This window comes from Chiloscyllium plagiosum, unplaced genomic scaffold (assembly GCF_037043375.1).
Source record: "Chiloscyllium plagiosum isolate Xiang-an unplaced genomic scaffold, Cpla_swu_hap1 HiC_scaffold_7, whole genome shotgun sequence".
NCBI lineage: Eukaryota > Metazoa > Chordata > Chondrichthyes > Orectolobiformes > Hemiscylliidae > Chiloscyllium > Chiloscyllium plagiosum.
In genome coordinates this window covers 23,472,390-23,487,382 of record NW_028270145.1, presented here as the reverse complement: position 1 = coordinate 23,487,382, position 14,993 = coordinate 23,472,390, and the positions used below count along the sequence as shown (strand labels likewise).

The following is a 14,993-nucleotide window of genomic DNA, read 5'->3' as shown; positions in this document are numbered from 1 at the left end:
GGTACGGGGACTACCACTTGCACCACAAGATCCCTCAGGGCATGGCTTTCTCTTAAAAGAAAACCCACCAAATTAACCGAATAATAACTAATTAAATAAATTACTCACAATACCCACTGGAGGCAGTTTCACAATTAGAAAGGAAAGAAAATACAGGAGGGGACTAACTCCAAATGAAATCACAGAGATGCACAGCACGGAAACAGACTCTTCGGTCCAACTCTTCTGTGTCAACCAGACATCTCAGTATAACCTAGTCCCACCTGCCAGCACTTGGCCCATATCCCTCCAAACCCTTCCTATTCATACACCCATCCAAATGCCTTTTAAATGTTGTAATTGTACCAGCGTCCACCACTTCCTCTGGCAGCTCATTCCATACACGCACCACCCTCTGTGTGAAAAAGCCCAGGGTAGGCGAATCCAAAACTGGAGGCCATAGGTTGAGGGTGAGAGGGGAAAGATGTATAAGAGACCTGAGGGGCAACTTTTTCACACAGAGGGTGCTACGTGTATGGAATGAGCTGCCAGAGGAAGTGGTGGAGGCTGGTACAATTAGAGCTTTTAAAAGGCACCTGGTTGGGTACATGAATAGGAAGGGTTTGGAGGGATACGGGCCAAGTGCTGGCAGATGGGCCTGGATTAATTTAGGAAACTTGGTCAGCATGTCCGAGTTGGGCCGAAGGGTCTGTTTATGTGCTCTATATCTCCCAACTCCCACCACCATTGTGCCCACCTCTCTGTAAAAATAACTCCTCTTCTTTGCTTCTCTATATCCAGAAGTGCTTTGTGGCATTTTGTTTTATCCCCATCACCAAACCACCATGTCGCCTTTTCCTTTATCCTTCACCACTGCATTACCACTGCGTTTCCAATGAATTACCAATTTATAGATCGGGAGCAGGGTAAATACATCAAAGGTGTGAGGAAGGTAAGTAGAAAAGGAAATCGACCTGTGGTTATGGATCATCTCAATACGGACACAACAGTCTATACCGAGGAGTGTGTTTGCACCAGACATGGATGTATGCGCAGTACATCCTCTGTACATACTGGGAATATATACTGGAGAGTGAGTACCAGCAGCTATGTGCCAGGCCTGTGTACTTCAACATATGCCTGTCATGGTGGGACTTTGAACCCATTGGCCTGCACCACCACCGTCTTCTCCAGATGGAGATCGTGGCTCTTTTCTTTATATCCAAGAGTGCTCCTTCACACAACTGAATGTCTTTTTTCACACATCCACAAATCACCCATCGTATTTTATTTTCCATCTTGTTAACCGCCAGTAAATCACCCAAACGAAAAATTTATGTACAAAGCCCTTCAATGCAAAATGTCAAAGGTTAGTGAGAGGGGACATCGGGCGAAATCAAAATGGAGTTAGGAGGGAGGATAAAGCACTGTATCCCCTCTGGGTGCCCACCCCTGTCTAAAGGCATCGAGAGTATTGATGACATCATGTGCTCCCTCTCCTCGGACACCCCGGCACAAACATAGCTGCACAAACCCCAGCACAAACATAGCTGCACAAACCCCAGCACAAACATAGCTGCACAAACCCCAGCACAAACATAGCTGCACAAACCCCAGCACAAACATAGCTGCACAAACCCCAGCACAAACATAGCTGCAAAGATCCCAACTTTTAAAGACCAAATCCGGAGAGCATCTCCTGCACTCCGTCAACTCTGGACCAGTTCTCGTTGACCCTTGAGGGCTCCTCTGGTATTCTGCTGGTGTTCCTACCTCTGAGCTTCTAGGTTCTAGTTGCAGACGTGAGTAACAACTTTATTGAATAAGTTGAAAAGGAAACTGTCTTTTTCAGTTGTTGCTAAAGGGAGCTGCTGTTCTAACATTGACACTTCTGTTTTTGTTGCTTGTGGTACATAGTTCTGCTCTGTATTGAAGCCCAATCAGTCAGGCTGATAGCCCGGTACAGTGCTGAGGGAATGCCGCACTGTCTGAAACACTGCCTTGTGGATGAGACATTTAATCGGTGGCCCAGCTCCCTGATCGGGTGATTGTGAAAGACCTCATGGCAACGCCTTGAAGAAGTGCAGCACAGCTTTCCCTGGTCCCTCAAACCAACGTCTCAAAATGGATAATATGATCATCATCTCATTTCTGTTTATGGGAGCTTGCTGTGCGCTTCCTCATCAGAAGCTGAGAAAGGATTTGGAAAGCTGAAGCACAAGGGCGTGTGGGAGTCCTGGTTCAGGATTCTCTTCAAGTTAATATGCAGGTTCAGTTAGCAGTTAGGAAGGCAAATACATTCATTGCAAGAGGGTTAGAATACAAGAGGAGAGAGGTATTGCTGAAGCTATGTAAAGATCTGATCATTTGGAATATTGTGATAAGTTTTGAGCCCTGTGTCTGAGGAAGGACATGCTAGCATTGGAGAGGGTTCAGAGGAGGTTTACAAAAATAACCCCAGGGATGCAGGGCTTATCAAATGAGGAGCAGTTGAAGACTCGGTGTCTTCACTCAACGGAGTTGAGAAGGATGAGGGGCGGATCTGATTGAAACTTAGAATACTGAGAGGCCTGGATAGAGTGGGCATGGAGAGAATGTTTACGCTAGTTAGTGAGATGAGGAGCTGAGGGCACAGCCTCAGAGTGAAGGGACAACTCTTCATAACTGAAATGAGGAGAAATTTCTCCCAAAGGGTTGTGAATCTGTGTCAGCGATGCCATGACACCCACTTCCAAGGCAGGTGGCATTTGAACCTGGGTCTCCTGGTCCAAAGGAGGAAGTAAGGACTGCAGATGCTGGAGATCAGAGTCGAAGAGTGTGGTGCTGGAAAAGGCAGTGGAGATCAAGTCATTGAGTGTATCTAAGAGAGAGGTGGATACATTCTTGATTGGTAAGTGGACCAAGGGCTACGGGAGGAGGCAGGAGAATGGGGTTGAGTAACATGCAAACTGTGATCGAATGGTAGAGCAGCCTCAGTGGGCCAAATAGCCTAATTCTGCTCTTATACCTCATGGTCTTATTATGCCAAGTGGTTCAGAGTCAGCGAGAACCCAGAGGATTAGAGTGAACAAAATCCCATTAGATCAGCATCAACAAGATCCAGGCTTCCTTTGTGCTTCACACTGAAAGTGGGTAAAAGCTTTGCAAGGAACTTTCCTGATATTGATTGGGAAAGCTATAACTCTAGTTTGTTAGATGGGTCGGTGTTTGTCCAATGTGTGCAGGAGGGTTTCCTGACACAATATGTAGATAGGCCAACAAGAGGTGAGGCCATACTGGATTTGGTTCTGGGTAACGAACCAGGCCAGGTGTTAGAATTAGAGGTAAGTGAACACTTTGGGGACAGTGACCACAATTCGGTGACTTTTACTCTAGTGATGGAGAGGGATAAGTGTGCACTGCAGGGCAAGAGTTATAGCTGGGGGCAGGGAAATTATGATGCGGTGAGGCATGACTTAGGATGCGTGGCTTGGAAAAGTAAGCTTCAAGGCAAGGGCGTAATTGATATGTGGAGTTTGTTCAAGGAGCAACTATTGAGTGTCCTTGATAAGTATGTACCTGTCAGGCAGGGAGGAAAGGGTCGTGTGAGGGAGCCGTGGTTTAATAAGGAATTGGAATCCCTTGTTAAATGGAAGAGGGCGGCCTATGTAAAGATGAGGCGTGAAGGTTCAATTGGGGCGATTGAGAGTTATAAGGTAGCCAGGAAGGACCTGAAGAGAGAGCTAAGAGCAGCAAGGAGGGGACATGAAAGGTCCTTAGTTGGTAGGATTAGGGAAAACCCTAAGGCTTTCTATAGGTATGTCAGGAATAAAAGAATGACTAGGGTAGGAATAGGTCCAGTCAAGGATAGTAGTGGGAAGTTGCGTGTGGAGGCTGAAGAGATTGGGGAGACACTGAATGAATACTTTTCGTCAGTATTCACTCAGGAACAGGACATTGTTGCCGATGTGAATACTGAGTCACAATTAAGTAGAATGAATGGCTTTGAGGTATGTAGGGAAGAGGTGTTCGAAATTCTGGAAAGGGTGAAAATAGATAAGTCCCCTGGGCCTGATGGCATTTATCCTAGGATTCTCTGGGAAGCAAGGGAGGAGATTGCCGAGCCATTGGCCTTGATTTTTATGTCCTCGTTGTCTACAGGAGTAGTGCCTGAAGACTGGAGGCTGGCAAATGTGGTTCCCTTGTTCAAGAAGGGGAGTAGGGATAACCCGAGTAACTATAGGCCGGTGAGTCTCACTTCTGTTGTGGGCAAAGTCTTAGAGAGAATTGTAAGGGATAGGATTTATGAACATCTGGATAGGAATAATGTGATCAAGGATAGTCAGCATGGTTTTGTGAAGGGCAGGTCGTGCCTCACAAACCTTATTGAATTCTTTGAGAAGGTGACTAAGAGGTGGACGAAGGGAAAGTGGTAGATGTGGTGTATATGGATTTTAGTAAGGCGTTTGATAAGGTTCCCCATGGTAGGCTACTTCAAAAAATACGGAGGTATGGCATTGAGGGTGAGTTGGACGTTTGGATTGGGAATTGGCTGGCTGGAAGAAGACAAAGGGTAGTAGTTGATGGTAAAGGTTCATCTTGGAGTGCCGTCACTAGCGGTGTTCCGCAAGGATCTGTTTTGGGACCATTGCTGTTTGTCATTTTTATAAATGACCTGGAGGAGGGGCTAGAAGGTTGGGTGAGCAAGTTTGCGGATGATATGAAAGTCGGAGGAGTTGTTGACAGTGAGGAAGGATGTGGCAGGTTACAGCGGGATATAGATAAGCTGCGGAACTGGGCAGAAAGGTGGCAAATGGAGTTCAATGTAGCTAAGTGTGAGGTGATTCACTTTGGTAAGAGTAACAAAAAGATGGGGTACTGGGCTAATGGTCGGATACTTGGTAGTGTGGATGAGCAGAGGGATCTTGGTGTCCATGTACACAGATCTTTGAAAGTTGCCATCCAGGTAAATAGTGCGGTGAAGAAGGCATATGGCGTACTGGCTTTTATTGGTAGAGGAATTGAGTTCCGGAGTCCTGAGGTCATGTTGCAGTTGTATAAGACTCTGGTGCGGCCGCACCAGGAGTATTGTGTGCAGTTTTGGTCGCCATACTATAGGAAGGATGTGGAGGCACTGGAACGGGTGCAGAGGAGGTTTACCGGGATGTTGCCTGGTATGGTAGGAAGATCGTATGAGGAAAGGCTGAGGCACTTGGGGTTGTTTTCATTGGAGAAAAGAAGGTTTAGGGGTGACTTGATAGAGGTGTACAAGATGATTAGGGGTTTAGATAGGGTTGACCATGAGAACCTTTTTCCACATATGGAGTCAGCTATTACGAGGGGGCACAGCTTTAAATTAAGGGGGGGTAGGTATAGGACAGATGTCAGGGGTAGGTTCTTTACTCAGCGAGTCGTGAGTTCATGGAATGCCCTGCCAGTAGCAGTGGTGGACTCTCCCTCTTTATGGGCATTTAAGCGGGCATTGGATAGGCATATGGAGGATAGTGGGCTAGTGTAGGTTAGGTGGGCTTGGATCGGCGCAACATCGAGGGCCAAAGGGCCTGTACTGCGCTGTATTCTTCTCTGTTCTATGTTCTATGAATGCAAGGTTCGGAGTCCATGGATGGCAAGAGATATTGGAAGTTTAGTTAAAAAGAAAACAGAAGCCTATGTGAGGTTGAGGATCAGTTGGAAAGTGGGGAGGAGAAATGGCTGATGGATTTAAATCCAAATAACCATGAGGTGATGCATCGTGGAAGGTCAAATACAAAAGGAAAGTGTATCTTAAATGGCAGGAACATAGGTTCATTGATGTGCAGAGGGATCATGGGGTGCATGTTCATAGCTCCCTGAAAGTGGATAAGATGGTAAAGAATGTATACAACATACTTGTATTCATATGTTGAGGTATTAAGTATGAAAGTTGGCAAATCGTGTTGCAGCTGTATAAAACTTCCATTAGGCTACAATGGAGCATTGTGTGTAGGTCTGGTCCCCACACTATTGGAAGGATATGGACACTTTGGAGAGGGTGCAGAAGAGGTTTACCAAGATGTTGCCTGGATTGGAGTGTATTAGACACAAGGAGAGGTTGGGCAAACTTGGCTTGTTTTCACTACAGTGTCAGAGGCTGAGGGGGCGACATGATAGCTGTGTATAAAACTTAAGAGAGGCGTGGATAGGGTGAATAGTCAGAGTCTATTTCCCAGGGTGGAAATGTCAAGTACTAGCGAGCATAAGTTTTAAAGTGTGAGGGGGAATGTTGAAAGGAGATGTGCGAGGATAGTTTTTTTTAAAGCAGAGAGTGATAGGTGCCCAGAACACGCAACTGGGGAGGTGATGGAAGCAGATACAGTAGCAATATTTAAGAGGCATTTAGACAGACACATGAACAGACAGGGAATTGAGGGAGACTGAGCATGTGTAGGCATTAGTTTAGAAAAACATCATGGTCGGCACAGACATGATGGGCCAAAGGGCCTGTTCCTGCGCTGTACTGTTCTATGTTCTATCAGTCTTTAATTCCTGGAGATTCCAGGGCAATCCTAGAGGGTTGGTTAACCTCAGCCATCCCCAGGCAGTGCAGCGATCAGCAAGTCCCAAACAACGCAATCCCACACAAACTTCAAATCCCACACTAAAACGGAGAAGAATCTCTCTCGTTATCCCTTTTCCCAGAGCGAGTACTGGATTAATGCAGTGGAGTCCCAGTTCAAGAAATGAAATCCATGTTGTCAAACTCCTCCAGAGACAGGAGCTGGTAACTTGGTTAGCCACAAAGAAGGGGATGAGGTGGAGAAGGACAGAGACTGACGACTGAGTGGTATCAAGGGCTTGTTGTGATCAAACTGTCTCTGTTTGATTATCCGCCATGAACGGGGAGCTGACTGACACGGCCAACATTTGTTGGTGGTCCCTAATGACCCTTGAGAAGCTGATGATGTTCTAAGTTCCATGTTCCGTCACATTGCTTAACAACTGACTGTCTTAACTCCCAGGTACACGGTCTCCAGTACACACTCCCCCAAATATACTCAGAGGGTCATCGAGGTTAACAGCATGAAAACAGCCCCTTTGGCCATGCCGCCCAGTTTTAGATTAGATTAGATTAGATTACTTACAGTGTGGAAACAGGCCCTTCGGTCCAACAAGTCCACACCGAGCCACCGAAGCGCAACCCCCTACATTTACCCCTTACCTAACACAACGGGCAATTTAGCACGGCCAATTCACCTAACCTGCACATTTTTGGACTGTGGGAGGAAACCGGAGCACGCGGAGGAAACCCACGCAGACACGGGGAGAATGTGCAAACTCCACACAGACAGTTGCCTGAGGCGGGAATTGAACCTGGGTCTCTGGCGCTGTGAGGCCGCAGTGCTAACCACTGTGCCACCCATGCCGCCCACAAATTTTCTCAATTAAACGTGTCCCGTTAGCCTGCGTTTGCTCCATATCCTTCCATATCTAACTCATCCATTTGTCTGTCTCAATGTTTCTTAAATGACAAAATTGTATTTGCTTTCACCGCTAACTCTGGCAGCCCGTTTCACACACTCACCACCCTCTGTGTGAAAAACATTGCCTCTCTGGACCCTTTTGTATCTTCAACCTGTGCCCTCTGGTTTGGGGAAAAGCTGTTGACTGTCTACCTTATCCATGCCCCTCATAACTTTATAAACCTCTATAAGGCCACCCCTTAGCGTCCTACACTCCAGGGAAAAACATACCAACCTATCCAGCCTCTCCTTATAACTCAAACCCTCCAGTCCACGTAGCATCCTAGTAAATTTTTTCTGCACTTTTTCTAATTTAATAATATCCTTTCTACACTAGGGCAACCAGAACTGCATGCGATACTCCAAATGTGGCCTTATCATTGTCTTGTACAGCTGCAACAAAACGTCTCAAGCACATTTCATTGCTCTGACCAATGAAAGCGAGCATGCCGAAAACCTTCTTCCGCGCCCTGTCTAACTGTGACTCCACTTTCAAGGAGTTGTGAATGTGTACTCTTCGACCTCTTTGTTCTATAACACTCCCCAGGGCCTCACCATTGACTGTATAAGTCCTGCCCTTGTTTGACCTAACAAAATGCAACACGTTGCGTTTATCTAAAGTCTCCTGCATGCATTCTGTAGGTCAGGCATGCTATCCTTCCCCATGTACATTCTCTGATGTATACTTTCCTGTAAGACTCTGGTACATACTGCAAGGAACTCTCCAGTATAAACTAGCCAGTATGCAGGTTCTGGTACATATCCCTGATACACATTGTCTGAAACGCACTGACTTCTAAATAATCCTGGTACGTACTGTTTGGTATCCAGTCTTTGGTAAACACAACCAGATATGGACTCCCGATACAAATACTTGGTACACACACCCAGGTACACAATCTCAGATCTGGAGCCAGCAGTGATAATATCACTGGAATACTAATTCAGAACCCGCCCGCTCACCATGGCAGGTGGTGACATTTGAATTCAATTTAAATGAAAACTTAAACCCTGCAGTAAATGCCAGCCTAGCCAGCGGATCCCACATTCCATGAACAAATAAATAAACCATTACCAGTGTCCAGTAACTGTGCAGGGTCAGATTCCTTACTTAAAAGGTACCTTCCATGGGCAGTGCTGGCAAGGGAACCATTTGGAGCCCATCTCTAATTGCCCTTGAACTGAGTAGCCTGCTCAGCCATGTCAGAGGGCAGTTCAAAGTCAACCATGTTGCTTTGGGTTTCCAGTCAAGCGTAGGCCAGAACAAGCAAGGGTGGCAGATTTCCTCCCCTAAAGGACATTAGTGAACCAAATCAAGCAATCAATAACAGTTATCATGGTCGGCACTGGATTTTACTGATTACATTTAAATCCCACCAACTACCTTAGCGGGATTTGAACCCGAACCACCACAGAACGAGCCCGGTTCCCACGGTTACTCGTCCAATGCCCACCGTGACTATCCACTGACCATTACTGGAAAACCAAGATGCATAGATGAACACAGGATTGACGTTGATCATAGGTGAAGGGTCTCGCAACACTCAGGGTCAAAGATCAACAGTGAAAGTTGACAGATCGGGTGAGGTACTGAGGGACGACTTGTGGAAAGAGTTCCTGTAGTGTGAGGCAGCGGAAGGAGGATGGATGGGGGGGTGGGGGGGTGGAGGAGAAGGAATACAAATGATGGCAAATGGTCTCTCAGGTTTGTTGCTTGTGCTGTAGGTTCAGGAGGAGGAGGGTGATCATGAAGAAAGGACAGACAGCACACAGCTTCTACTTCATATACTCAGGGGCGGTCAGCTTTACCACCGACCAAGATGGAAGCAGCGCGTTTGAGGAAGAGCATCAAGCGGACCTCCGAAAGGGGGCCAGGTTTGGAGTGAGTCTGCTCAATGTCTGTGCGCTTGTACCCACGTAACCACGTCGTGAGGGAGGGAGGGAACTAGGTATACGCTCCCTTCCCCCACCCCACCTCAACCCTCCAACCAATCCTTCTAAAGAGAATTGGATGGGCACCTGAGGAAGGTAAACTTGCAGAGCTATGAGGATGGACTGGGGTAAATGGGTCAGACTGCATTGCTGTACAGAGGACTGGCATGGCCTCAGTGGGCTGAATGGCCTCATGCATGTCTGTCTTGAGTATGAGAATGAGACAAGGGCTTTCCTACAAGTAAGGGGCACAAAGCTCCACTATCCAGCTTTGGCACATTTCTACAATTTTCAATTCGTTGTCTTTCTTTCAAGAAGCAAATGGCAATCCTTGTCCTTAAACTGATTACTGTCAGTTTTGGATCAATAGACTCAGCTTCAGCAACCCCAAGTTCAGAGCCTTCAGCAGGAGGTCTCAGCCTGTACTTTCAGTGCACTACCAAAGGAGTGGGATCTTTCAGATGAGATGATAAACCAAGCTCCCACATATTGCCTCAGGTATAACGTTCCAGGAGACCCTGGCTAATACTTCCATCTTTCAACTGAAGTGTCTACCTCATATCATTCTGCCATTGTCACATTGGGAGCTTGCTGTCTGATCATTTTCTATTGCATATCAGTGAGTGCACTTCAAAGGTTGTTGAGCAATTTTGGACATCCCGGAGCCATGTTATATAAGCAAAAAGCTCTTATTCCAGACAATAAAATGATCAACTCATTCTCACCCAAGTCAAAGTAATGCCTGTGCCCGATCCATTGATGTTGTTCGTATTTGGCCTACTTGAGCTTGAAGCACTAGCTCTTGAGCAGCTCAAGCCCCCCGTCATGGACTTGTACACGTGATCCACACTGACCGTCCAGTGCAGAACCAGGGGAGAGCACAAACCAAGGTAGTACGAGAAATGAGGAGCCCAAATGTGATCCGAGAAATAAAACAGCCGCAGGATCCAATGAGCAATGATACTGCACCTAGTGCACTTATACTTTCCATTGTCCACCTACTGTGCTGTGCCTATGGTGGGCCGAGATAGAGAATTCCCTGAATGTTGATCCTGAACTTAGCTGAGACGAAACTCACTGTATATGTGATCCTGTGTGTGTCAGTGATAGTGAACACACTGTATATGTGATCCTGTGTGTGTCAGTGATAGGGAACTCACTGTATATGTGATCCTGTGTGTGTCAGTGATAGGGAACTCACTGTATATGTGATCCTGTGTGTGTCAGTGATAGGGAACTCACTGTATATGTGATCCTGTGTGTGTCAGTGATAGTGAACACACTGTATATGTGATCCTGTGTGTGTCAGTGATAGTGAACTCACTGTATATGTGATCCTGTGTGTGTCAGTGATAGTGAACTCACTGTATATGTGATCCTGCGTGTGTCAGTGATAGTGAACTCACTTATATGTGATCCTGTGTGTGTCAGTGATAGTGAACTCACTGTATATGTGATCCTGTGTGTGTCAGTGATAGTGAACTCACTGTATATGTGATCCTGTGTGTGTCAGTGAGGGAGAACTCACTGGATGTGTGATCAAGAGTGTGGCCAAGATAGACAATCTCTGAATATTTGAATGTGAATGTTTTTGAAATAAAAAAAAAGCACTGGTTATGTGACTATGAATATGATCGCATTGACAATGTCACTAGGTGTATGATTCTGAACATGAGCCATTGACTTCCCATGGACTGACACCCTTGAGCTTTTTATGAATGTCTTGTGTGGTCACTCAGGGATAAAATTCCCGTTCTCTTCAGGGCCTTGTCCTTACAGACCTCTATAATCACCTCCAGTTCCCTAAGGTTCACAGATACACGTACTTGGGTAGTCCCAGTGAATATTGCTGCTGCACTGGTGGCTGGAGCTTCAGTTGTGTGGGACTGCATCACCTTCGGCGTTTAAAACCCTCCTTAAAATCCAGCTCTTGGTCACCTGACCTAATACCACATTGTGTCATTCAGTGTCACACTTAGATCCTCCATGATAGGGTGAAGCACTTCGAAATGTTTTGTTACGAGGCTATATAAACATAAGTTGTTGTTGAACCATGTATCTTTTGTAGGAAATACCGGTATTAAAGGGGCTGCGCAGAAATTTCACGGCTGTCTGTGTGGACGACACTGAGCTCCTGGTGGTGGACAAAGAGGACTTCTTTGAAAACAGACTTGATCAGGTGCTCGTAGAAGAATCTCATCGTCGTTTTATATTTTTCAGGTAGATTAATTCCTAACCTTTTTTTTGTTGTTTGTTGATCATACATGACTTATTTCCCCTGAAACGTTAGGGGAAGAATACCATCATGCATTTGCTGATTATGCTGTATATCTTCTACATCTAATTTCTCTCATGATAAGGCCAAAAACATAATCTTCTTCAAAGGCAGAACTATCTCAAGGGGCAGAATGGCCTCCTCCTACTCCTGTTCCCTTTGATGTAATGTTCTTACTTGCCACTTACGATTTCTAATTGGACTGTTTGGAGCACAAGCAGCACACGATTGTTCTGAATGGAATATGTAGGTCAATCCTGTCTTTGATGATAACATGATTTGGAGGAGCTGGTGTTGGACTGGGGTGTACAAAGTTAAAAGTCACACAACACCAGGTTGTAGTCCAACAGGTTTATTTGGAAGCACTAGCTTTCGGAGCACTGCTCCTTCATCAAGTGACCTTGGAGTGCAGGTTCACAGTTCCTTCAAAGTGCAGTCGCAGGCAGATAGGATAGTGAGGAAGGCATTTAGTATGCTTTCCTTTATTGATCAGAGCACTGGTACAGGAGTTGGGAGGTCATGTTGCGGCTGTACAGGACATTGGTTAGGCCACTGTTGGAATATTGCGTGCAATTCTGGTCTCCTTCCTATCGGAAAGATGTTGTGAAACTTGAAAGGGTTCAGAAAAGATTTACAAGGATGTTGCCAGGGTTGGAGGATCTGAGCTATAGCTGTAGCGGAGCAGACGGCAGACAGCGGGGAGGTGCAGCAGCCGATCCAAGCTCCTGCAAGACAGACGGAGGAAATGGAAGAGAAGGGACCAAAGGAAGCAGAGGATTGGATTACCGTGAAAAGCAGGAAGAGGAAACCTCCCAAAGCCACCCAGCGAGGGGGGAAGCGACAGCTACACGGCGAGGATACAGGCAGCTCTTCCGACGGTGAGGACGGGCGCAAGGAGGGTCGTCACCAGAGGAAGGGACAGAGTGCCGCGGGGAAAAAGGAGGGCAGCACCGCCCAAGCAGGAAAAGACGATCCCTCTGAGGGGATGGGTAAAGGCCTCCCCCCACCCGGTGAGAACCAAGAGGTACCCACCGGCCCACAGCTCCAGGTAACTGGGAGCAGCGGTCCTGTGACAGCCCCGCTGTCAGATGGAGAACTGGACCATGCGGACCCTGGGCCCGACCCGAAGACACCAGAGCGGGGAAATGGCTCTAGCGTGGAGCCAGACCTCAGCCCTGGGAAAATCCAGCAGTTTGCCGTCACCACGGGGATGCACACAGCTACCCCAGAGGGGCAAGACCAGCAGCAAATGGACACTGTTAACCTTGTAAACTGTTAAAATGGGGATAAGAGTTGCCAGCATCAATGTGCGTAGCATCAAATCGGCTACGCGATGTGTTTCTACGATGGCCTTCCTGGCCAACGTTAAAGCCGACGTCCTGTTTCTGCAGGAGTGTGGGATACCGCACCTCAGCAGCTACAGGAGATGGTCGAGCTTGTGGGCCCATGGGCCGTCAGTTTGGTCGGGGGGGGGGCAACGATAGCCACGCCTCTGGCCTGAGTATCCTGTTGAGAGGAGGCAACTTCACCATCTCCGAGGTTAAGGAGGTGGTGGGCGGGCGCCTCCTCTTCGCCGACATCATGTACAGGAATGCTCCCCTGAGACTGATTAATGTGTACGCCCCAGTGGGTAAGAGTGAACGGTTGGCTGTCCTGCAGCAGCTTCCACTGTTGCTGGCTACGTCCAGGCCAGTCATTCTGGCCGGAGACTTCAACTGTATCATTGATGCAGATGGACGATCCGGCGGGGGGGGGGGACAGTAAACTGGACGCCACGTCCAGAGCCCTGATGGACACGGTAAAAGATGCCAAGCTGCACGACGTCTTCAGCACTCCTGCAGACGGAGCGCAGCGTAGATACACCTGGTCACGGGCAGACGGGTCTATCCGCTCAAGGATAGATTACCTGTTTGTGTCCCGAACGCTCTTGGTCAGAGCCACCGACTCTGACCGGTCAAGCTGGTGTTCTTCTCCGACCACTGCCTCCTGCTGGCCGACTGTCACCTACAGGATGAGCAGTGGGCTGGTAAGGGAACGTGGAAGCTGAACACAAAGTTGTTGACCCCGGGAAACATTGAGGAGCTCAAGAGGGACTACACAGGTTGGAGAACCGTGAAGCCCCTCTTTGAGTCCCCAGTGGACTGGTGGGAAACAGTAAAAGGGAACATCAAGAGGTTCTTCATCCTCAAAGGTGTTCAGGAGGTGAGAGAGAGGCGGGGACAACTGTCCCAGCTCCTGGAAAGTATGCAGAACCTGCTCCTGCTGCAGACGATGGGGGTGGATGTCATGGAGGACTTCAAGGAGGTGAAGGGCCAGCAAGCCTCGCTCTTTGCCTCGAAGACCTCCAAGATAATCTTCCGGTCCAGGGTCCGCTCGTTGGAGCAGGACGAGACGTGCTCACGTTTCTTCTTCCAGAAGGTGTACAAAGAGAGCTCTGTGCTCAGCAGCCTGAAGGAAGAAGATGGCTCGATAACGTCATCTCAGGCTGACGTCATGAGGATCAGTAAATCCTTCTATACCAGTTTGTATGACGCGAAGCCGACCAACACCACGGCCTCCCAGTCGTTCCTGTCCTCTATCACGGAGGTGTTAGACGACAGAGCACGGGAGAGGCTGGACCAGCCGCTATCTCTGGACGAGCTGACCAAGGCCCTTGAATCCTTCGAAAAGAATAAAACTCCCGGAAGCGACGGCTTACCGGTCGAGCTCTATTCCGCTCTGTGGGATTTGATTGGCCAGGACCTGCTGGAGGTGTATGTCAGTATGCTTCGGGCAGGTACCATGAGTGAATCCATGAGGAAAGGCATCTTCACCCTCGTCTACAAGTGGAAGGGGGAGAGGGAGGAACTCAAAAATTGGAGACCAATCTCACTATTGAATGCGGATTACAAAATTCTGTCAAAAGTAATCGCCAACCGGGTCAGGTCTGCTCTAGGGTCGGTGATTCACCCTGACCAAACCTGTGCTGTGCTGGGCAGGAAGATCGCTGAGAGTCTTGCACTCCTCAGGGATACAATCGCCTATGTGCAGGACAGAGGGTTGGACACCTGCCTGATCAGCCTGGACCAGGAGAAAGCCTTTGACAGGATATCACACACGTATATGAGAGATGTTCTCTCCAAAATGGGTTTTGGGGAGGGAATCTGCAATTGGATCAGACTGCCCTGCACCAACATTCAGTGCAGTCTCAATCAATGGGTGGGAATCAGATAGCTTCCCAGTCAGATCTGGAGTCAGGCAGGGCAGCCCTCTCTCTACTGCCTTGTTTGTGTGCTGCATAGAGCCATTTGCCGAGTCCATCAGGAAGGATGCAAGCCTGAGAGGGGTGA

The 14,993-nt window shown here is 47.8% G+C and overlaps 1 protein-coding gene across 1 annotated transcript in view; it reads left to right on the top strand.

The window, feature by feature from the left end:
* LOC122551908 (cyclic nucleotide-binding domain-containing protein 2-like) overlaps positions 1 to 14,993 on the top strand; it is a 64,509-nt gene that overhangs the window by 25,341 nt on the left and 24,175 nt on the right. The window contains 2 exon segments of the mRNA XM_087988597.1: positions 9,183 to 9,339; positions 11,458 to 11,609. Of these exon segments, the coding sequence (XP_087844723.1) occupies positions 9,183 to 9,339; positions 11,458 to 11,609 (309 nt within the window).